The sequence below is a fragment of the Enoplosus armatus genome, chromosome 17, assembly GCF_043641665.1.
Source record: "Enoplosus armatus isolate fEnoArm2 chromosome 17, fEnoArm2.hap1, whole genome shotgun sequence".
NCBI classification, from domain to species: Eukaryota; Metazoa; Chordata; class Actinopteri; order Centrarchiformes; family Enoplosidae; genus Enoplosus; species Enoplosus armatus.
In genome coordinates, this window is record NC_092196.1 from 20,730,087 (window position 1) to 20,753,337 (window position 23,251).

The 23,251-nt window shown below is 41.7% G+C and overlaps 2 protein-coding genes across 2 annotated transcripts in view; both read left to right on the top strand.

Moving 5' to 3' along the window:
- Window positions 1–562: 562 nt before the first annotated feature.
- Window positions 563–12,241, top strand: gig2e (grass carp reovirus (GCRV)-induced gene 2e). Its single transcript, XM_070923025.1, is given in 7 exon segments — window positions 563–686; window positions 1,713–2,001; window positions 2,003–2,213; window positions 4,725–4,782; window positions 5,048–5,566; window positions 7,758–8,273; window positions 11,588–12,241. Coding segments are annotated over 6 exon segments (2,100 nt in total). The 5' UTR covers window positions 563–686; window positions 1,713–1,728; the 3' UTR covers window positions 12,111–12,241.
- Window positions 12,242–15,824: 3,583 nt separating this feature from the next.
- The window catches only part of LOC139300688 (xylosyltransferase 1-like), a 29,938-nt gene continuing 22,511 nt past the window's right edge, over window positions 15,825–23,251 (top strand). Inside the window, exon 1 of the mRNA XM_070923854.1 lies at window positions 15,825–16,106. Within this exon, the coding sequence (XP_070779955.1) occupies window positions 15,825–16,106 (282 nt within the window). The remainder of the gene's footprint in view (window positions 16,107–23,251) is intronic.

Here is a 23,251-nt window from a genome sequence, read left to right on the forward strand (position 1 = left end):
AATGACATTTTTCTGTTCTTTCAAAGACAATGGCAACATTTACAGTGAAATAATTAGCTGCTTGAACATGTTGACAGGTGGCATGTTGTTGAGCAGGTCGGCTCTGAAACACAGGAGTGACACCGATGTGCTCCTGGTCCTTCCTCCTACTCATCACCTGCACCACCTTAAAGGAAAATCCCAGCATTTTTCAACTTGTCAGAAAATTCTATCACACGTGTTAACAAACATTGCATTTCTTCCCATATTGTATACTGCTTGATGACAGCCAGCAAGTTGACCCTGATGCACAGGCGCGGGGGTTCCTGAGGGGTCAGGGGGCCCTGCAGCCAGCGCCTCTGTTTGAAGTGTTTATGCCTTAACATTCCTTGTTGGAAAGTCAACCAAATAACACCATAACAAAAGATGCAAAGTTACTGCAAAGAGATTCAAAACAAAAAGTCCTGGAAAGTCCCATAAGTACATTGCTCACATCTGCCTACAAGGCCCTAGAGTCACTGATCACTGTGCTGCCGGCTGGAAGAAACCCAACACCACTGCTGTGTTGGCCACACCCAAATAACTACATCCTGTCTGACCGTAAACAGAAGTACAAGAAGTGAAACCAAAGGTAAAAGAGTATTTTCTTCCAAAGCCTGAAGCAAAGAGAACACACAGCCTGGACTCTTGAAGGAAGCTGAAGAGAGGTATGTGAACACACACACACACACACACACACACACACACACAAAACTGTGATTTCATCAGAGCCTAAACTGTTAGTAAAGTTTTACCACACACTTTCATAGATTATGGGAAACAGAATTTGTAAGGTTTAAAGGTTAGGGTTGGAAAACTGTGATTTAACAGAACATTTTATAAATTCATGCACAGCTGAATAAAGAGTAATCTTTATACTGACATGAGATAGTATCATAATAAAAACACCTTTGGACCCATTAAAAGGCTGGACTCACACACAGCAGTGCTATGATGGAAATGCTAACATCAGTGTGCTAACATGCTCACAGTGACAATATTAATATACTGATGATTAGCAGGTATAAGCCCTAATGTTTACCATTGGGGACCCACCATATAGCATCGTAGTTTAGCATGTCAGCATGCTAATATGCACTAGGTAGCACTAAACATAAGGGACAATTGAAGCTGATGGGAATGTCATTAGTTTTGCAGGCATTTAGTCACGAACCAAAGTATTGGACAAATTACATTTTTGACTTGATGGCATGAGACGTCAGAGGATCACCAAAGTTACTGTAATTCAACTGGAGGGGGACATTAACATGTGTGTCAACTGTTGATGGCAATCCATCCAATAACTGTTGAGGTATTTCAGCAGATAAGTGAATCTGAGGGTGCTAATAAGCAAATGTTACCATGCAAACACACTAAACTAAGATGGAGAAAATAGTAAACATTGTACCTGTTTTACATTAGCGTATTAGCATCGTGTACTCCTCTTTCGTTTGAATGGGGCCAGTCCGGCGACACAATGGGGGTGCAAAAACGCAGAGTGGTCCGGCAAAAACGTTGAACCTGGCTCAACATTTGCCAGACCGCAATGTGACCTCATGTTTCACTTTTGGTAAAGCTAAGCTAACAGTTTCCCCCTGCTTCCTCCAGTCTTTGTGCTAAGCTAGGCTAAACACATCCAGAACTGAAAATGGACCTTAAATATTGTAGTGTGCTAATAATCCTCTTTCCTACAGTGATACCGACACCAACATGCAGTACCAGTGGGCTGAAGATGACTTTGAGCTGCCCTCTGGGGTATGTCGACTGGGCCTCTCTGAGCCAGTTTGTGGTAGAAAGTACGTCATGTACCATGGCACCACCAGTAAGGCTGCTCGAGACATCCTGGCCTCAGGTTTTCAGCAATCTGCAGGCGGGATGCTCGGCCGCGGCGTCTACCTCAGCAGAGACCTGCAGAAAGCTAGCCGCTATCCCATTGGTCACCCTGAGTCTGACAAGGTCGTCATAAAGGTCGTGGTCGACGTGGGGGAAAGTGATCGCCATCAATTATCAGGGCCACCCACGTCTGATGAACTGGCATGATCCCACATATGGCGAGGTGCATGACACCGCCTGGGTGCCCCCCAGGTGTGGAATGGTGAAGAGCGGTTTAAAGGAGGATTGTGTCTGGGATCCTGATCGAATCCAGGTCATTAAAATCATCAACCCATGCCCAGTCCAAGCCTCCGGTGCATGTGGCTTCATTTGAGCTCTAAGAGCTGTTAATTTATTTTGTACGTTCAAATGTATTTTTATATTTGGATAAAAAGTAAAGCACATTGCATTTCGTTACTGTGTCATTGTAACCTGGAAAACAAACAGGTCATGTTAAATCTGAGCTGCTGTCTGGTTAGATATTACAGTCTTTGGGCTGTTTTCCTCATGGAGGTGGACAGTTCATCATCTGCAGAAGATTGCCAGGATGGATCAGGGCTGCATAAAGATCATTTCCCAGGCTGCAAGAGAGGACAGCAGGTGTGACGCGGATGTGAACTTGTGGCCAAATGCAGAAGTCAGGGTTGACTAGCACTGTTGTATTTCTATGTATAGTTTTGTATTGCATTACTGGAATCACTTTAGTTTCATTTTGTGCACTTGTAATTAAAAAAAGGGGAAAGCCTATTGAAGCATATTGCAGCATTTGTAATTCATCTGTGACACATTTATAGCACAAAACATGCAATAAAGAAGTGACCTTATTTTTGTTGCGATGGAATCTTTGTTTATGCTAAATAAATAAAAGATACTTTTAAAAGACAATAATGACACTATTTGTAATGCTGCCTGTTGTTAGTGATTAGATAGAGAGATAGAGATCTCTCTATCTATATCTGCTGAGTGACAGTAGAGTTAAGTGTTACTGTTGTCAGTGTTCGGGCACACAGGTCGAGATGAACTGCAGAAATGTGACTTAGCAATTGTAAAAACCTGTGAGATCAATTTATCCCTGAGACATAAGTTACTGTTCAGATACTGTTTGAATTTATTTGAGTTAAAAAGCAAGATTCTGCAACATGTGCTGAAAAGCTTGCCGCCATAGTGCGTTTCCACCCAGCCCACTAAGCCCAATGAGTACAAGAAGGTGTAGCTGAACAACTGTCCTCCCTTGTTATGTAGCTCATCTGACACTGTACATGAGCCTCTGGGTAAAAACATTTTTCATCTTTCTTGCAGGCACCAGCAGTAAACACCTACCACCGATCTGTGATTTAGTAGGAGAGGCCTGGAAAGTTCCATGACTCCCATGCTCACATCTGCTGATAAGGTCACTGATCACTGTGTATCAGAAAAAACCCACTGCTGTGTTGACCATACCCAAATAAATACGTCCTGTCTGACTGTGAACGAAAGGCACAAACCAGTGCAAAAAGGGAAATGAAAGTAAAACTTGAATGAACATATATGGTATTTCCTCCTGAAGGCCCTTATAAAGAGCAGAGTGAACTCGCTGCCTGTACTATTGGAGAAAGCTAGAGAGGTACGTGAACACTTCCCTAAAAAGTCTAAATTTTTACAGTAAATGTTATCAATACTGTGTATACAAGGAGATGAAGTTAGTTTGTCTGATGGACAGTGTGCGCTTAAACATGTTTTTATGTGCCTGACTCAGCTGTCAGCTTCCTGACTGATAAAAGCAGATGTATCCTGGTGTTTGGCTGAAACGGTCACACTTCTGAACCGTGTTTAATCCTGATGAGGAGCTCAGGTTCTCAGGTTTTAGTTACATTATGCTGTACAGTATTATAAATAATGGGAAACAACATTTGAATAAGGTCAGGGTTGGAAAACTGTGAAGCAATCCATGTAACAGAACAGTCTATAAATATATGCACAGCAGAAAAAAAGAGTCATTTTTATACTGACATGGGAAAGTATTATAGTAAAAACACTCACCAGGTCACCAGCAGTTACAGTTTAAAGTTTCCACTTCACCTGACTAACATAACCTTTGGACCCAGTACAAGAAACAGCTGCATGTTTGTCTCCATTTTAAAACAAGCCTAAGAGTCTACAGGCTAACGGCTCTGTGAGGCTGTATTCAGGCACAGTGGTGCTTTGAGCTCAATGCTAACATGCTCACAATTTAAATGTTAATATACTGTTGTTTAGCAGGTATAAGCCATAATAAAGTCATTAAGAGTCATCATCTCGGCACCTTTAATGTGTGTATCACATTTCATGACAAGTCATTCAATTGTTTTTGAGACATTTCACTAAGAAACAAAGTTGTGGTGGCGCTATAGGGAAAGCACTTTTTGTTTAGTGATAATTAGCATCTGTTACCATGCAAACAAGGCGCTGAACTATGATGAACATAGTAAACATTATACCTGTTAAACATTAGCATACTAGCGTTGTCAGTGTGAACATGTTAGTATGCTGATGTTAGCATTCAACTCAAAACACTGCTGTGCCTAAGGAAGCGTACGGAAACACAGCGTCGTCTGGATAAAGTGTTGAACCTAGTTTTGCTGGAAGGTAATGTGACGTCATCCAACAAGGTGTTGCGTTGGCCAATCAGATACGTGCAAGCAAGTTAGAATAGCCCTGGGCTAAGAATGTGCAGTGTGAAAAGCCTATTTGTAATGTGAACATTGTATTTTGACAGTTTACCTAGCGATCATCACATCAAAAAATATAAACCTCTGACCAATATTTTTGCATTTGATGATCAAACTGTTGGATTCCCATATTTCATGTCTCACCAGTACCTGAAGCAACACGCCCCCACCAACACAGCCTGTTTTCAGTCGGAATGGCCATTAAGTAAAGCCACGCAGAGCCACTAGCGTGGCAGTAGACTCTCAGTCCTGTTTCACTTTTGACACAGCTAAGCTAACAGTTTCACTCTGCTTCTTCCCATCTTTGTGCTAAGCTAGGCTAAACACAAAATTGACCTTAGATATTGTAGCGTGTTGTTGAATCATTTTTCTGGTTTCATTCCTGCATTGTTTTACTTGCGATGATGTTTAGTTTTTCTGCGAATGGAATCCTTGTGAAGTCTTTACACTAATAATCCTCTTTCCCACAGTGATACTGACACCAACATGCAGTTCCAGTGGGCTGAAGATGACTTTGATCTGCCCTATGGGGTATGTCGACTGGGTCTCAGTGCACCAGTTAGTGGTAATGCGTACGTCATGTACCATGGCACCACCAGGCAGAATGCTCGAGACATCCTGGCCTCAGGTTTTCGTCAGTCTGCAGGCGGGATGCTCGGCCCCGGCGTCTACCTCAGCAGGGACCTGCAGAAAGCTAGCCGCTATCCCATTGGTCACCCTGAGTCTGACAAGGTCGCCATAAAGGTTGTGGTCAACGTGGGGAAAGTGATCGCCATCAATTATCAGGGCCACCCACGTCAGAAGACCTGGCATGACTCCAGATACGGCGAGGTGTATGACACCGCCTGGGTGCCCCCCAACTGTGGAATGGTGAGGAGCGGTTTGGAGGAGGATTGTGTCTGGGATCCTCATCGAATCCAGGTCATTGGAACCATCGAACCACGCCCAGTCCAAGGCTTCTGTGGGTGTGGTGCACAGGGCTATATGTGAGCGCCACGAGCTGTTACCAATTTATTTTGCATGTTTAAATGTATTTTTATATATTTGAATAAAAAGTAAATGATGCTGCATTTTGTTACTGTGTCATTGTAACTTGGAAAATAAATGGACCATGTTGAATCTGAGCTGCTGTCTGGTTATGTTGAAAGCAGAGTGTGATGAGTTCAGCTGCACCTTCTTGTACTCGTTGGGCAGGTAAAATTATATTTTTGTGTTTATTCAAAGACAATGACGATGTTTACAGTGAAAGTGGTTTTTCACATTTCACATTTATACAAGGTTACTTTTTAAAAGCTCTTCACACAGTTCGCTCAGCAGAAGTCAATGTGGACTAAACTGGGGATCACTTTTCATTCCTTTTACACAAAATGCATTCAATGACTGCGTCTTTCAAATTTCCTGAACTGTTTTCTCACTCAAACTCAAGCACCACCAAACCTCTGTGTATTTACACTCCATTTTGCACATATGTACCACACCCACATAAGTACATCCTGTCTGACCTTTGAACGATAGTCATAAACCAGTGCACAAGAGAAAGTGAAAGTTGAATGCACATTTGTGAAATTTCCTCCCAAAGACTGACGACCCTTATAAAAAGCAAAGGGAACTCACTGCCTGCACCATTTGAGGAAGCTAGAGAGGTACGTGAACACTTTTCTTTCTAAAAAGTCTACATTTTTACAGTAACTATTATCAATACTGTGTATACAAGGAGATGAAGTCAGTTTTTCTTATGGACAGTGTGCGCTTAAGCCTTCAGTGGAGTATTTTTATGTGCCTGACTCAGCTGTGAGCTTCCTGACTGATAACAACAGATGTATCCTGGTGTTTGGCCGAAACGATCACACTGAACCGTGTTTAATCCTGATGAGAAGCTGCCGCTTTTTCTCAGGTTTTAGTTACATTATGCTGTACAGTATTATAAATAATGGGAAACAACATTTGAATAAGGTCAGGGTTGGAAAACTGTGAAGCAATCCATGTAACAGAACAGTCTATAAATATATGCACAGCAGAGCAAAGAGTAATCTCTATACTACATACAGTTTAAAGTTTCCACTTCACCTGACTAACATAACCTTTGGACCCAGTACAAGAAACAGCTGCATGTTTGTCTCCATTTTAAAACAAGCCTAAGAGTCTACAGGCTAACGGCTCTGTGAGGCTGTATTCAGGCACAGTGGTGCTTTGAGCTCAATGCTAACATGCTCACAATTTAAATGTTAATATACTGATGTTTAGCAGGTATAGGCCATGATGTTCACCATTAGGGGCATATACCCCATACCATCTCTTGTTGAGATATTTCACTCAAAACCATAAATGTCAACCTCATGGTGGCGCTAGAAGACAAGTCAGGAGATCTCCAAAGTCATTAGGATGCATTCTTCCAAATGTTCTACTAATCCATATTGCAGATGTTGAGATATTTCACCAGATAAGTGAACATTTGGAGCTGGTGGTGGTACATCAAGATTTGAACTATGAGCTGAACTGTGATGAACATAGCAAACATTATACCTGTTAAACATTAGCATATTAGCATTGTCAGTGTGAGCATGTTAATATGCTGATGTTAGCATTCAACTCAAAACACTGCTGTGCCTAAGGAAGCGTACGGAAACACAGCGTCCTGCAAAAATGTCAAACCTGGCTCAACTTTTGCAGGAAAGTAATCATCCGACAAGGCGTTGCGTTGGCCAATCAGATACATGCAAGCACACATTCCTGAACATGAACTCTGTATTTTGACTTCCTAGCGATCATCGCAACAAAACTTTTAAACCTCTGTGCAGTATTTTTGCATTTGATGAGCCTTCAAACTGTTGGATTCCCATATTTCATGTCTCACCAGTACCTGAAGCAACACGCCCCCACCAACACAGCCTGTTTTCAGTCGGAATGGCCATTAAGTAAAGTCACGCAGAGCCACTAGCGTGGCAGTAGACTCTCAGTCCTGTTTCACTTTTGACAGAGCTAAGCTAACAGTTTCACTCTGCTTCTTCCCATCTTTGTGCTAAGCTAGGCTAAACACAAAATTGACCTTAGATATTGTAGCGTGTTGTTGAATCATTTTTCTGGTTTCATTCCTGCATTGTTTTACTTGCGATGATGTTTAGTTTTTCTGCGAATGGAATCCTTGTGAAGTCTTTACACTAATAATCCTCTTTCCCACAGTGATACTGACACCAACATGCAGTTCCAGTGGATTGAAGATGTCTTTGATCTGGCCAGTGGGGTATGTCGACTGGGTCTCAGTGCACCAGTTAGTGGTAAAAGTTACGTCATGTACCATGGCACCACCAGTAAGGCTGCTCGAGACATCCTGGCCTCAGGTTTTCATCAGTCTGCAGACGGGATGCTCGGCCGCGGCGTCTACGTCAGCAGGGACCTGCAGAAAGCTAGCCGCTATCCCATTGGTCACCCCGAGTTTGACAAGGTCGTCATTAGGGTCGTGGTGAGCGTGGGGAAAGTGATCGCCATCAATCGTCAGGGCCACCCACGTCAGAAGACCTGGCATGACTCCAGATACGGCGAGGTGTATGACACCGCCTGGGTGCCCCCCAACTGTGGAATGGTGAGGAGCGGTTTGGAGGAGGATTGTGTCTGGGATCCTGATCGAATCCAGGTCATTGGAACCATCGAACCAAGTCCGATCCAATCCATCGTTAGAACGTTTTTACAGATCTTCAAGTGAGCTGAATGAGCTGTTACCAATTTATTTTGCATGTTCAAATGTATTTTTATCTTTTTATAAAAGTAAATGACGCTGCATTTTGTTACTGTGTCATTGTGACCTGCAAAATAAATGGATCGTGTTAAATCGGAGCTGCTGTCTGATTATGTTGAAAGCAGAGTGTGATGAGTATATTTTAATTTTGAGATATTCGCCTCTGAAATGTTTGCTGACACATTTGAAAAATTCAAAAGCCACTCGAGTTTGGATTCACAGGACTCACTATGAACAGTTTTCATTGGAGCTACTTTCTACCAAAGAAACATTCCAAACTATTTATGTCCAGTGGTGGAATGCGGCTCAGAATCAGAATCAGAAATACTTTATTGATCCCCGGGGGGGAAATTGTACAGTACCGGTGCTCTCATTCAAGAGTAGAAAGTAGCATAATTTAGAGCTAAAAGTATGTACAAAATATAAAAATAAGAAATGGAAAATAAAAATATACACATTTAGAGTATTTAAATGAAAAATAAAGTTAAAAAAAACATACAATAACTATGTATATATATGTGTACATATAGCTCTGACTCATTATCCCCGTCTGCTTCATGAGTTATTCTTTAGATCTGCAGCTGCTGCTGGTTTCAGCTGCACCTTCTCGGACTCATTGAGCAGGTAAAATGACATTTTTCTGTTTATTCAAAGATAATGACAGCGTTTACAGTGAAATAATGAACTGCTGGAACATGTTGACAGGTGGCTTGTTGTCCAGCAGGACGGCTCTGCGACACAGGAGTGACACAGATTATGTTTTCTCTCTTTCTAGATCTGCTCCTGGTCCTTCCTCATCTTCATCATCTGGAACAACTTAAAGGAAAATTCCAGTATTAGCAAGAATGTGATGTCTTGTCAGAACTATTCTATCAAATGTCTATCAAACTAACAATTAGACATTGTATTTCTTCCAATACTGTATTCTGCTTGATCCTGCTTGATGCTTGGTCCAAGGTGTCAGGGACAAAAGACATTCAAAATGACCACGCGAGACGCAAGATGCCTACAGAGAGATGAAAACAACTACAAATAAACACAAAACATCCGCAAAGAAATGCCAAACAACAACAGAAAGACAAAGACAACTACTCAGACGGGCTCAGACACAAGAGTAAATGTTTCATATAAAATTATATCCTCATTGGTGTCCTTGTTTCACATCTCTACAGCGTCGGTGGCGAGTACAAAGTTTGCATGACCCATAGAGTCACAATGGCCACATTCAGGTGCTGAGTAATCCACCTGTGTTGTGTCCGAGTCATACCCTCTTTCCCCCTCTCTCTTCTAAGTAACAGTTCAAATTCAGTTTAACAGTTCAAACTAAGTTCAGCAGTTGAGGTCATGATGTACTTTAGATGACCTGTTCTCTGAATATGGGACCGGACGTCCTGTCTGTAAAAATCTGCTATATTGACGCCTGAAAGGTGCAGCTACAAGCCGCTGGTTCTTGTACCTGCCTGACACCCTATGCAGCGAGAAACCACAAACGTTCAGGCCTATAGTGGCCCCTCGCTAAGCAAGGAAGTTGAAGCTCATGGAAAATGTGGTTTATGTTCTCATTGTGATGTTTTTCTTAGAAAAAGACCCCCGACCCCCAAGAACAGGGGGTAAAGGTTATAAAAGGAATAGCAGAACAATGAACTGGGGGAGACCTGCACCTCTGACGGACTGACTGCTCGGGCTCTTGTCTTGGTTGTTTGTGAGACTTTGTTACTTGATTGTTATATTTTCTTCTTTTTGAGCATTTTTGTATTCATTTACTCTTTTTGATAAAACTCCAATAAAACTTGGCTTTACTTTGTACATCCAACCAAAGTGCTGTGTTGCTCCTCTCTGAGATCATCTATGTAGCCCCCCTCAGGTAAGAAGACTCCTCTCCTTGAGATATGCTGACAGTAGATAATCATTTGGCTTTGATTGATGAATTCTAATGAAGCTGCTATGTATATATTATGATGCTCAACATGGAAGGACATGGTGAATAGGTTCAACTCAGTTGTCTGATGTTTATTGCTGCTGTGATATGTTCAGTGGTTGCTGCTTTAAGATCCTGTTCAGTGTTAAGGTTGAAGTTTTCTGAATAGTTGGGACACAGGGAGGGATTTCTAAATTTCAAAACCTCTTCAAGGGAAATACCAGGTTATATAATATACTGCAGTTACAAGCTGCTTTATGTCATGGAAATGAAAACAGGTGCATGAGCAAAATGAAAACCTAAGCAAATATGGTAGGAATGAGGTTCTGACTGGAGTTCTCAGTTGCCAAACCTGTTTCCTCTGGACAGTGATGTCTTTGATTAATTGTCTTCACTGTTATGCAGCTAATCTGTACATGAGGTACAAAATTATGATTTTCCTTGCCGGTACCTAAAACATACATATGTAAAAACATAGATCTGTGCCTTAATAGGGAAGGAAAGTCCCATAAGTCTAATGCTCACATCTGCATATAAGGCCCTAAAATCACTGATCACTGTGCTGCTGGCTGGCAGGAAGGAAACCCAACTGCTGTGTTGACCACACCCAAATAAATACATAATGTCTGACTGTTAACGAAAGTCATAGAACAAAGTGAAGTGAAGAAGCGAATCGAAAGTGAAAAATGAATACGCCTTTATGCAAAGGTCCTCCCAAACCCTTACAAAGCCTTATAAATAGCAGCGTGAACTCACAGCCTGCACACTTGGAGGAACCTGGAGAGAGGTACGTGAACACACACTTTGTTTTGTTAAATTTGTGATATTGAGCTATATATATAAAATGTACTCGACTAGTCCAATAGTTGTTGAGACATTTCACCAGATGAGTGAACATTTTGGGCTGCTGGTGGCACCAGGACAAATTTCAGTGGATCACTAAAGTCAAACTGGTGGTGCTGGAGGAAAATAACTGTGTTTGGTGCTAATTAGCAAATGTTCAGGTTTTCAGACAGACTTCATCCCTGTATGAAAAAATGCAGCCTCCTCATCGTTTGTGCCAACCCATCAGATCTGGTTGGACAGCTGAACTTTTAGAACTTTTCCCGTCCACACTATGAGGTTTTGTTTCACTTTTGACAGAGCTAAGCTAACAGTCTCCCTCTGCTCCTCCAGTCTTTCTGCTAAGCTAGGCCAAACGCAGAACTTAAAATGGACCTTAAATATTGTAGTGTGTTCTTGAATCATTTCTTAATTTTCTGGTTTCATTCCTGCATTGTTTTACTTGCGATGATGTTTAGTTTTTCTGCGAATGGAATCCTTCTGAAGTCTTTACACTAATAATCCTCTTTCCTACAGTGATACTGACACCAACATGCAGTACCAGTGGGCTGAAGATGACTTTGAGCTGCCCTCTGGGGTATGTCAACTGGGCCTCTCTGAGCCAGTTAGTGGTAGAAAGTACGTCATGTACCATGGCACCACCAGTAAGGCTGCTCGAGGCATCCTGGCCTCAGGTTTTCAGCAATCTGCAGGCGGGATGCTTGGCCCCGGCGTCTACCTCAGCAGGGACCTGCAGAAAGCTAGCCGCTATCCCATTGGTCACCCTGAGTCTGACAGGGTCGTCATCAAGGTTAAGGTCAACGTGGGGAAAGTGATCGCCATCAATTATCAGGGCCACCCACGTCAGAAGACCTGGCATGACTCCAGACACGGCGAGGTGTATGACACCGCCTGGGTGCCCCCCAACTGTGGAATGGTGAAGAGTGGTTTGGAGGAGGATTGTGTCTGGGATCCTGATCGAATCCAGATCATTTGTACCATCAAACCACGCCCAGTCCAAGACTTCTTCGGGGGGTGTGGTGCACATAACTATATGTGAGCTCCACGAGCTGTTACAAATCTATTTTGCACGTTTAAATGTATTTTTATATATTTGAATAAAAAGTAAATGACGCTGCATTTTGTTACTGTGTCATTGTAACTTAAATAAATGGAACGTGTTAAATCTGAGCTGCTGTCTGGTTATGTTGAAAGCAGAGGGTGATGAGTAGTCCTCTTTTATTTAAAATGTAACACTGTTCAGCTCAACATAGACAATAAAGCAAAAGACAAAACAAAACAAAACACATCATTCTCCACAGGCACATCTGTCAAACAACAACAAGCACCATAGTTGGGCTTCAGTATCTCATACATTTACATTTACATATTCGAGAAAGGGTTTCCACATTGTGGTTCTAGCGGACTTTGCTCCACTGTTAATCTATATCAACCAGAGATCGTGGGATCCTTATAGGATGTACATTTGTAATGTGTATACTAGGAGGACCAAGGAAAAGAGATACTGGATCCAGTTCAAGCCCGGTACCCAAAATGTTCTGCATTTCATACAGGACAGATTCCCAGTATTCTTTGTAATTTGGGACAGAACCAAAGACTGTAAGGTTGCCAGTATTTGTTTGGCATTTATGGCACAATGAGGAGATGGTGGGCTTAAATTCTGAGAGATTATCAGGTGATACATTTGCAAACACTCTTGCATTTTGAGTTGAGTTGGAGTTGTAATGCTCTTGATCGGTTACAGATGTCATGAATCCTCCCTGATCTCTCACTATTAAGTCAGTCTACTAATTTGCTTTTCCTGTTTACTAACTCTCATAAACTGTTATGAATGATGGAAAACAACATTCAGAGTCAGGTAAATAAATATAGTCTACATACATCCTATGATCGTGCACACTGAGGCGTGTAATACATGTTGTTGTGTCCAGGTGGCGCAGTGGCTCCATGGTTAACACTGCCGCCTCACAACAAGCAGGTCCTGGATGAATGAAGGTGTGAACTGCATATTGTTAATCATCCACAGGTATGAATGTACCCTGTTTATGTGACTTTACATACATGCATTACTAATTAATATGTTCACATGTCATTGACATAGAGGTGATAGACTGATTGATCGCATATATCTGCATATACAGAACTTCACATAAGTCTGGACACATGTTGTTTGTACTGTTAAACATAAAAAATGGGACAAAAGCCAACTTACTTATATGATTATGCAGGATATATGTAAATCAGTTATCATCAAATGTCTTGCTTTATTTGTGAAACAGTCCAAAGCCCAAAGATACTAAATTTACTGTAATGTATGACAGCAGTAACATCACACTTAAGAAGCTGTAACTATTAAATGTTTACTTGAAATATTCATCAAATATCAATATAGTTGCAGATCACTTTTCTATCAATTGACTGACTAAAACACATGCATGTCCTAATAAGGCTAATACATATATTCTGTATGTAAATAGATCTTTTTCTGACAGGAACGAACCAAATCTGATCTGATTACATGACTAATGATGTGCCTTCAATACACACACTGATTTCTACAGATACAGAGTGTGGAAGAAAGGATGTAAGTGACTGAGAACACCGCAATGTAGGAGAGAAGGAGCAAAATAAACAAATTAATGAATAATTAAAGACGACGGATACAATACCTGGTCGGCTCCTCTTAATGTAGGACGACCCCTTGTTTCATTTCTTCAACAGGATTTTAATCTTATTACAAATGTGACAATCTGGCTTCATATAAAGGTTTAAGAATCAACTCATAATATATAAAATGTGTCACTGACTATCACGTATAGTTGATGGATTACTGTATGTAACTGCAGCAAGTTGATCTGACCGCAATTCATGGAAACTGTCTGGGAAGACTGTGTGAAAATGTAATGTAATGTAAGCTTTGTAGTAAATGGGCTCAAACATGCACAGTTTAATGTTGGACTTTAAATTCAAAACACCAACTGTTTTTATTTTGCCACCACTGGTTTCAAGAAAAAAAGGTGACGTTCAAGAACCTTTAAAACTTTAAGAAATGGGTTAAAAAGAAGCAGAAGCAGTCAAATCAAGCTAGTTTAAAAAAAAAAAAAGCCCTTTAAGGGTTTTTAACTGTAAACATATATGAAGAATATGGATTAGGGGAAACATCGAGCAACTTCCAGGTTCTGCCAAAACAGGTAGAACTTGAGCCACATGACTTCTTCACCACATTCACACAAGAGGCTAAACGCCAGGACACACGTCACACAGAGGGAGACAAAGAGACAAAGAGAGAGACAAGGTGAGGCCGAGTCTCCTGGAGGACAAAGATCCAGAGACGTCTGGAATGAGGCATCTGGAAGAAGAGGGAGGGACAAAGAGAGGGCAAAGAGTGGAAGGGGAAGAAATTGTCTCTATTTTTAGATGTTCATTCAATTAGATTTCTGGCACTTCTTTGCAATATGCATGAAATCAGACTAATCTGGTGGAAAGTGTATTAGAAGGCGAGCAGTGATGGAGCAGAGCAAGATTCATTTAACTGCTGGAGCATACTGCGTGTGTGTGTGCATGGCTGAATACGCATAATGTATGGAGAGGCAATCATTTCCTTAGGTTAGTAAAGGAGGCTTTGTTTGTATATGCATACATAATGTGTGTGTGTGTGTGTGTGTGTGTGTGTCTCACATCTCCCATGACTGACTGACTGCACATGTGAAAAGTGTTCTTCATTATTTATGACATTCATCAACTTATGTGATGCTTTTTTTAAAAAGCACAAGAAAGGGTTTGTGTATAGATGGATAATGCTAATTGCACTATTTGTATTTGTTTACAATCTACGGTACATAGACATCATACATTGTTGGTCATTGTTGCTTTTGATATATATTTATATGTATGCACATATTTTTCCCACCTACCTGTATGTACACAATAGTCCTGTTTATTTTGACCTCTCTTTGTTGTCCTTGTTTTAAGCTGTTTGTCTCTTTCTGTTTTCCTGTAAAGTGTTCTGTGTGTAACACTGAGAGCAGCTTCAAACCAGAGTCAGATTCCTTGTATGTGTTCACATACTTGGCCAATGAAACTGATTCTAGTTCTCATTCTAATATATGCACTAACCCTTTTGTATTTCAACACGTGTATGATCATATTTTGTGGTTTGTGTGTGTGTGAATGAGTTGCTTGCGTGTGTTTGAAGACTCGAAGGGCAAATTGTTTTTGGCTTTCTTGTTTTTCATCCTACATTTGTACATTTTGAAAGTGTTTTTAAATATTTCTATTCTGTGTAAAGTACTTAAAGCTGCATCTCATGTAAGACTGACGCTATAAAATGAATTATTATGATTATACTATTATTTGTATGCTGTTTAGGGGAGGTAATAAAATGCTTCCCGGGGTCTGTAGAAATGCTGGTTCCGGGCCCTGACCAGGACTCCTGATGCTCTCTTCTTCACTGGTTCACGACCTGCAGCGACGTCATTTGCTCTAAATGAGAAAATAAATGCTTTCACTAAACAGTTGACTCGTTAATGGCCACATGAGGGCCTCTGTGTCCTCTCTGCCGCCTCCAAACCTCCAAACCTCTCTCCTCATTTCAAGCCTTTGCCAAATTCCCTCCTCCCTCCTCCTCCTCCTCCTCCTCCTCTCTGCCTGCCAGTAGCCCCTCTCAGGCCGCGTAGGGGAGCATTCATACCCCGCTGTCGGCGTTTAGCGGATGGGGCTCTCAGCTTGAGCCGGAGGGAGGAGGAGGAGAAAGATGAACGGTAACCCGTGTGCCCGCAGGCTGGCCCGGCGCTCCAAGTCCGCCCTGCTGGTCGCCGCTCTGGCCGTCCTGCTGGTCCAGACTCTCATCGTGTGGAACTTCAGCAGCCTGGACTCTGCCGGCGGGGACGGAGGCGCCAGGAGCCGGGAGAAGAGAGAGGACCGAGCCGGGGAGCTCAACAAAGCCGACAGGGAGCACCCGCGGAGGGGGCTGCAGAAGAAGGGCGACCCGCCGCCGCTGCTCGGAAAGGCGGCCGTTCGACACAAGCTGCAGGCGGTAGGTTTGAATGATATCTGCTTCAGCATTGATGGTGAACAGGCTCGTGTGAGTTTAGATTTTTACACCTGTGTTTCCTCTACCGACTGGAAAATTTGCGTTTTGTCCCCGAGGGAAACCGCATGGTAGCTAGAGAAGATGCGACTGAGTGGCTGCAGCTGCTCGCCTGTTGTTTTGGCACTGGCATCAACACAGTTGGCCGCTCTTGGCTCCCTTGTATGGAGAGATGTGCCGGTAGGCCAAACTTAATATAAAAATCTGCCAATTTAAGGTATCGATTTATGGCCAATATACCAGGTAAAACGGACCTCGCTTGCCTTTCTGGATAATTGTAGTTACTGCTCAGTTGACTGTAAGCACATCCAGTGTGCAAGCAGCATTTAAACAATTTTAGAACTCAGAACTGGAATCAATATGTTTGTTTCACCCAGTTTTCCTTAATTCCGTAGTGACAGCCACCAATCAGCATGAACCGAGGAAGTATTGATGCCGATTAATTGATAATATCCATGCCGAATAAAGAAAGACGCAGATATTGTCCCAAAATATCTTCATTCGTGTTCTCCAATACATGTCCGTTGGTCGAGAAACAAGAGCATATATAATTGTGTGTTTTGTCAACGGAGTTTGGTGCGACATTTCTCCACTCTGTAGGCAACAGAGCGTCTCTCTTGTTGAACGTCATTTTCGTTACTTTTAATGTTAAAGGTCACCATACTTCCCTTAATCCCTTAATTCTAAACCTTAACGACCATTTCAGCTTTTCATGTCAAGGTAGCCTAACTGTGTAAAGAATAAGTAACTGTAATGGATAAAACTGTTAAGTCTGTTGAGTCAGGTCTTATATTTGTGATATAGGGGTTTAATTAAAACTCTTCTCTTGGTGAAATCGAGGGACCCTACTGACAACCATAGGATATTGGGGAATGATTAAGCCAGATTTTATTCATGGAAGTGGGCCCTTTCTGGTATTAGCTTGTAAAACGATGATGGTAATTAATATTTACAGGGAAAAGAACATCAGGTTGCTGCCAAGTCAAAGCTAAAGCTCTTCTTTCTTCTGGGTTTTTCCATCTTCCCACAGTCATGACTCGATCCTGTCTCACTTTCATTCACTTCATTTGATTTCCAGCTCAGTATGCATCCTCTACATCCCCTGTCAAGCTTTCCCAATCTGTGTGTGTGAGTGTGTGTGTGTGTGTGTGTGTGTGTGTGTGTGTGTGGCTGACATTCATATCAGTGTAACATCTAATCACACGTATGGAGGAGATTCCACAGTGTTTTTATGTTCAGAAAATGTTATTTGTGTGTGTTGCTTTACCTGGTGGGATCCAGGTGTTCTCTCGTGTTGTTAAGACATGAACGTACTGTATATGCTACTCAGTGAGAGTGTGTGTGTGTGTGTGTGTGTGTGTGTGTGTGTGTGAGTGTGAGTGTGAGAGAGAGAGAGAGACGTGGGCTGTATTGCAGGCATCCATTTTTACGTCCTTTCATTACAGTTAACCGGATACCCTGTGATCTTCCCTCTGTGTGTGTGTGTGTGTGTGTCAGAGCGGTGATACGTCCTGACAGTTATTGGCTTTTAAAACAGTAGAGATACATGCCAGCACTTTTTATAGAGAGTGAGTTTGGGAGGTGGAGAGAGACAGAGGGAGAGAGATAACAGGATAAAATGAAAGAAAGGCAGCAAGAAGAACGTCTAAATGAGTAATTAGAGGGATCTGAAGACTTTTTGCTGAGCAGGGAAATAACTACAGTGTTTTTATTTGTCAGTGAGCGTGTGTGAGGATCCAGATGTGATCTGATGTTAAAATCAAAACTACTGAGCCAGTAGTATTCATCTTTTAATTTGACAGTTTTCTTTTATCACCAAACCTCCTTAAAGAATCAGCCAGCAGCTCAGTGACAGCTCTGAATTTACTTTCTTTCTTCCTCTTCTGTACTTTTGAGGTGTTCAACAGCTTCGGGCTGAACATTTAATCTCAGCAAATGTTTTGATTCCACTCACGTCTTTTGATCGACCCTGAGCTCTTGTGCTTCCACATTTGGTCTGAACACAAAACCTCTGCTGGTGGTCTGAAGGGGCTGCAGAGTCGGACAGACTGAGCAACGTAAAGACGGTGGAGTTATTCCTCTTACCTGTAGTGGATCTAAGAATGTAGGGCTGCAACTAACAGTTGTTTTCATTATCAAATATTCTGCTGATCATCTCCTCAATGAATTGTTTTGTCTGTCAAACATCAGAAATTAGGACAAAATGTCCATCGCGGCTCAAGGAGACATCTTCAATGTCAGCTCGCCTCGTTTGGTCCAAATCTCAAAAATATTCGATGGTTGATCTGAGAAGAGGGCGCAGTGTTCTTTACACTCCGCAGTGTTGCGTAGATCGAGTAACATGCTGATACGGGGATGCAACTAATGAGTGTTTTTTCAATATCGTTCAGTTGTTTTGGGTATAAAATGTGAGCATATACAGAAAAATGGCCGTTGTAATCTCCCAGAGCACAAGCTGACGTCTTCAGAGACCAACGGTTCAAAATCTAAAGATATTCAGTTTATAATGTCAAGCCAAGAAAAGCAACACATGCTCGTATTTGAGAACCTGCATCCATTGAATTTTTTTTCTGGATTGACTGATGACTGAAACCATTAATCTTTAATCAAAATAGTTGCTGATAAATGTTCTGTTGGTCGACTAATCATTTCAGACGTTCTGGAGATTCAGTGATTCTCAAAGCTTTACCAGTAGTGGGGCTGAACATGTAAACTTTGTCCTGAGGGTGGCGCTAGAGGAAGGGTCATTGGATCATTAAAGCTGATCAATCAGTTAGACTCCCCAGTAGATTTTAATATATCTGCTGTGGCCTTAATAAGTTCAGCTGCTTTGACTGTTTGTTGATTCCTGGGGCTGAAAAATAGAACTAATGCTGAAACGATTCGTCGATAATGAAAATAATCTGTACGTGCAGCTCGAATAGAAGCATGTCCTGTTTCTGTTTACTGTTGTGAAACTAGTGAATGTCAGTGAAGGCTGAACGTGTGTAAAGGTGATAAACTGTGTGTGTGTGTGTGTGTGTGTGTGTGTGTGTGTGTGTGTGTGTGTGTGTGTGTGTGTGTGTGTGTGTGTGGGGAGGGGGTGTGTTTATTGGTTTATTGACAGGAAGAAGCATCCTATTTCCAATAAAAGACTCGACATCATTTGAAGGAGCTCAATAAAACTGAAACACCCCCCACCTATACAGTGTGTGTGTGTGTGTGTGTGTGTGTGTGTGTGTGTGTGTGTGTGTGTGTGTGTGTGTGTGTGTGTGTGTGTGTGTGTGTGTGTGTGTGTGTGTGTGTGTGTGTGTTTAACTTTCACTGCAGCAGCTTCCACAGGACACACATTCACATTACAGATGCTTTAAAATACCAGCAGTGTTCAGCTTTCTGGCGTCCAGACTGCAGGAAGGGAGTGTTTACGTGTGTGCGTGTGTGTGCGTGTGTGTGTGTGTGTGTGTGTGTGCGCGTGTGTGTGTGCGTCCATCATACCGTAGCACCGTGTGTGACTGTTGATGTCCAGTTGAGTGTGTTTACAGCAGTCGTGGATGGCGCCACAGTTGCACAACTCTCACATTCATCACACCTTTGAAGGGATGCACACACGCACACACACACACACACACACACACACACACACACACACACACACACACACACACACACACAGTGTACCACATGTATCAGAGCTGATTCACATCCTAACAGCCAGGTCAGATCAGATTAAAGGATTGGTTTGGATCAGGTTTCTCTGATGGGATTTATAGTTTATAATCTAGTTTAGATCGTCCAATAATCCCTAAATACTGTGTGTGTGTGTGTGTGCGTGTGTGTGTGCTGTCTCTCCTATATTCTGTATCTGTGAGGACCAATTTTAGACCTCGACAGTGAGAACATTTTTGGAAAGTGAGGACGTTTGCTTGGGTTGGGATTAGGCAGATAGCTGTGATGGTTGTTTGGAGCAGCGACATCTTTTTTAAAGTTGTTTAAATTTAAATTTAGTCCAGATATAAATCAAACGCCTCATTTCGGTCAGTTAATTTCAAAGATTTGTGGTCACTGATTATGTTGTTTGTTAACTCTTTTTTTGAAACGAAGCCATCGCATTTCCGTTCAAATGTACTTCAGTATGTCCGTCAGTAAGTGAACGTATCACTGATCATACAGCCTGTTTGTGGTCCAAGCTGTTACGTTCAGTTCAGTACAAAACTAGCTGATACAAGCACTGCACATACAGTTAATATCACAGCAGCCTGTTATTTGTCACTGAGTTACCAGATTATGGTTGTTTCTGTGCGTCTCGCTGTCTTTTAATAAGCTATTATTTAGGTAGATGGAGCAGAGCTAAGCGAAGCCTTGAGCACCTGGTGATCCAAATGAAACTACAAAACGTCTGTTTCGTCCTAATAAAAAAATGAACAGGAGGTCCAAGGGGAAATAAATCACAAGTTGCCTCGCACAGGTGAAGACCCTACAATGTGGTGGCTACTACTAATACTAATAATAATGATAATAACAATAGTTTGTGTTTAAAAGTAGATTAAGAACTGATGTAAACTGCTCCAGATATTCACCACTAATTATAGTTCTTGTCTTATTATTTTGTGAAATATACTAACGAGGTTACGAGTTTGTAAGAACAGAGAAATATGTGATTGATGATGATCTTTACAATGATTTATTCTTTTGCCTGTTGCCTTGAAGGTGCAGCATCAAAGTGCCTTCAGTCAGAGCTGCAGGGCGTAGAGTCTCATATGATGGCATGTTTCTGTCTGTTAGCGATCAAGCACAACACACTGATGTTAAAACCAGAAAGCTGCTTTATGTTTTTTTTTCTATTTTCTTTGAGATAATTCTCACTAAATCTGGCATAGATGGACTTAATCCCTCCTGTAATCCCGGGTCGTCCTGCGGGTCCCTGGACTACTACAGCCAGGTTTCACAGCCCCGTCCCGTCCCTCATAATAGTCCATATCGCTTACTTTTGGTCCATCTGGTCGTGTTTTTCTTTTGTCTCTCCAGCTCTATTTTCAGCATTTTGTTTCGATGGATAACTTCTATTCATTTCCTTTGGGACTGTTTTTCTTGAGCGTTTTGTGATCCTCATTAGTTTGTCAGTTTTCGTTTTCTCGCTACATCTTTGGATGAAAAGGGAGACAAAGGAGCTAATGACCATCGCATACCATTATGGGTTTGATGGTGTCAGACATGAATTCCTGCTCACAGTTTAAAAGAAACAGCCGCTCCAGTTTTACCATCTTCAGTTTCATGTTCTGCTCATTAGCAAATCATATTTATTTGAACCTGCTGTATGAAAGACAAAATCTGTTTTTTAATGCCGGGATAATGAGACGTTTAAGTCATGAGCTCCGCTGATATGAAGTTTGAGGTCACATCCTAACGTCCTCGCCTCCGCCTTGTCTGTTATTTTAAAAGGACTTGTTGTGTATTTGGGCTTTAATGGACTGCCATGAATATATAATGAGAAGATTTATGCTCTCCAGAGGATGAACCCTTTTGATTTAATTGACCCCAAGACCTCTCCTCTAGCGCCACCCTCGGGACAAGTGAAGGCTCTAGGAATACCATTACCAGTATGTTGTGGAGTGAAATGAACATTGTTTAAGAGATATGAGCATGGATTAAGACTCTTGGTTGTTTTAGTAGAGCTGAATAAATCATTGACTAAATCAACTATTTATTAATCGTTTCAGTCATTCTGGTTCCAGCTCCTCAGACGTGAGGGTTTGCTGCTTTTCTCTGATTTAGTCACATGTAAGGTAAAGATGTCACCTTGAGCTCCAGGAACATCTGATTAGTATTTATTTTCTTTTTTCTGACATTCTATAGCAGCAACTACATTATAACGAGATGCATCCATCAGGATCTGTGTTCACTTCACAGTAATTCATCAGAGCAGCACGCCGCAATGCAATACGACAACTATTCCACCTCAGCCAAGCATCAAAGTAGGTGGATGGAAACGCACATGAGCATGACAGCAAAGAATAGTCTCTAATATTCATTAAGGAAACCAGACCGTCCCACCGTCGCTCAAATCACAAAGTAAATGAAAGAATGTAAACGGTCACTGGGGGGAATATAATTAAAGCACATTACAGCCTGATCACGCACGATACGTCCTGGTGTTGTGATGATCGACAAATCTGATGCTCCGCTAAAAACTAAAACTAAATGGTTTTGTGTTTTTAAGAAATTCCTCAGATGCCGGACATTCATAAAAGCTCTCCCAACCTGTCCGATGGTTTCATAAACAGGTAAAACAAGGCTGGTTTTCTTGAAGACATTTTGGGCACATACTGCACTGTGAGGCAGCAATAAATTCCAGGCTGGACGTTCCCACAGGAATACTGAGTACAAACACGCACATACACACGTGTTTGATTAATGCACAACTGGGGCCTCTTGGTGCTGTATACAGCATGGTGAAAGAGCTCTTTATTGCTTGATATGAAGGTGTTTTCTCTCACACACACACACACACACACACACACTTATAACTGCTCATTATGAACCACCTGAGAAGAGACAAACCATCATGTTAATTATCTGCCAAGAGAACGCAGCCAATCCCCTCCTTCACCGTCTGTAGTGAATATTAAAGTGAGAAAGTTAGATGTTATTTGGATTTGAAGCTGCTGTTCTGTCTGTGCTGATATGTCTTTAAATTGAATATTTTCTTGCAGGGAGACAACAAACATTTTCACGTTTTACGTTGTCTCTCCCAAAATTATAGTTAGTATTTAGAACATAATAAACCAGAGAAAAGTGAAGTGAATCCTCACATTTGAGAAGCTGAAACCAGCAAATGTTTTGTTTTTCTTGATAAATAATCATAATACGTCACCTGCCCTGTGTCATCAGCTGAACTGAGACCTTAAATAAGAGCTCACAGACTGACTGGAGAACAGGGAAAGGATGCTGTCTTCCAGGTCTGCTCCCCACTCTTTTTTTTTTCAGCTGGTGCATACACTGAAAAAGTTTTCAGGCTTCCATGTTTTTAGGCCCAATTACTAAATTTGACCTCGGATGCATTCATTCAGTTTTGATATCCAAACACACACCGCCTGCTGTGACATCGCTCTTCT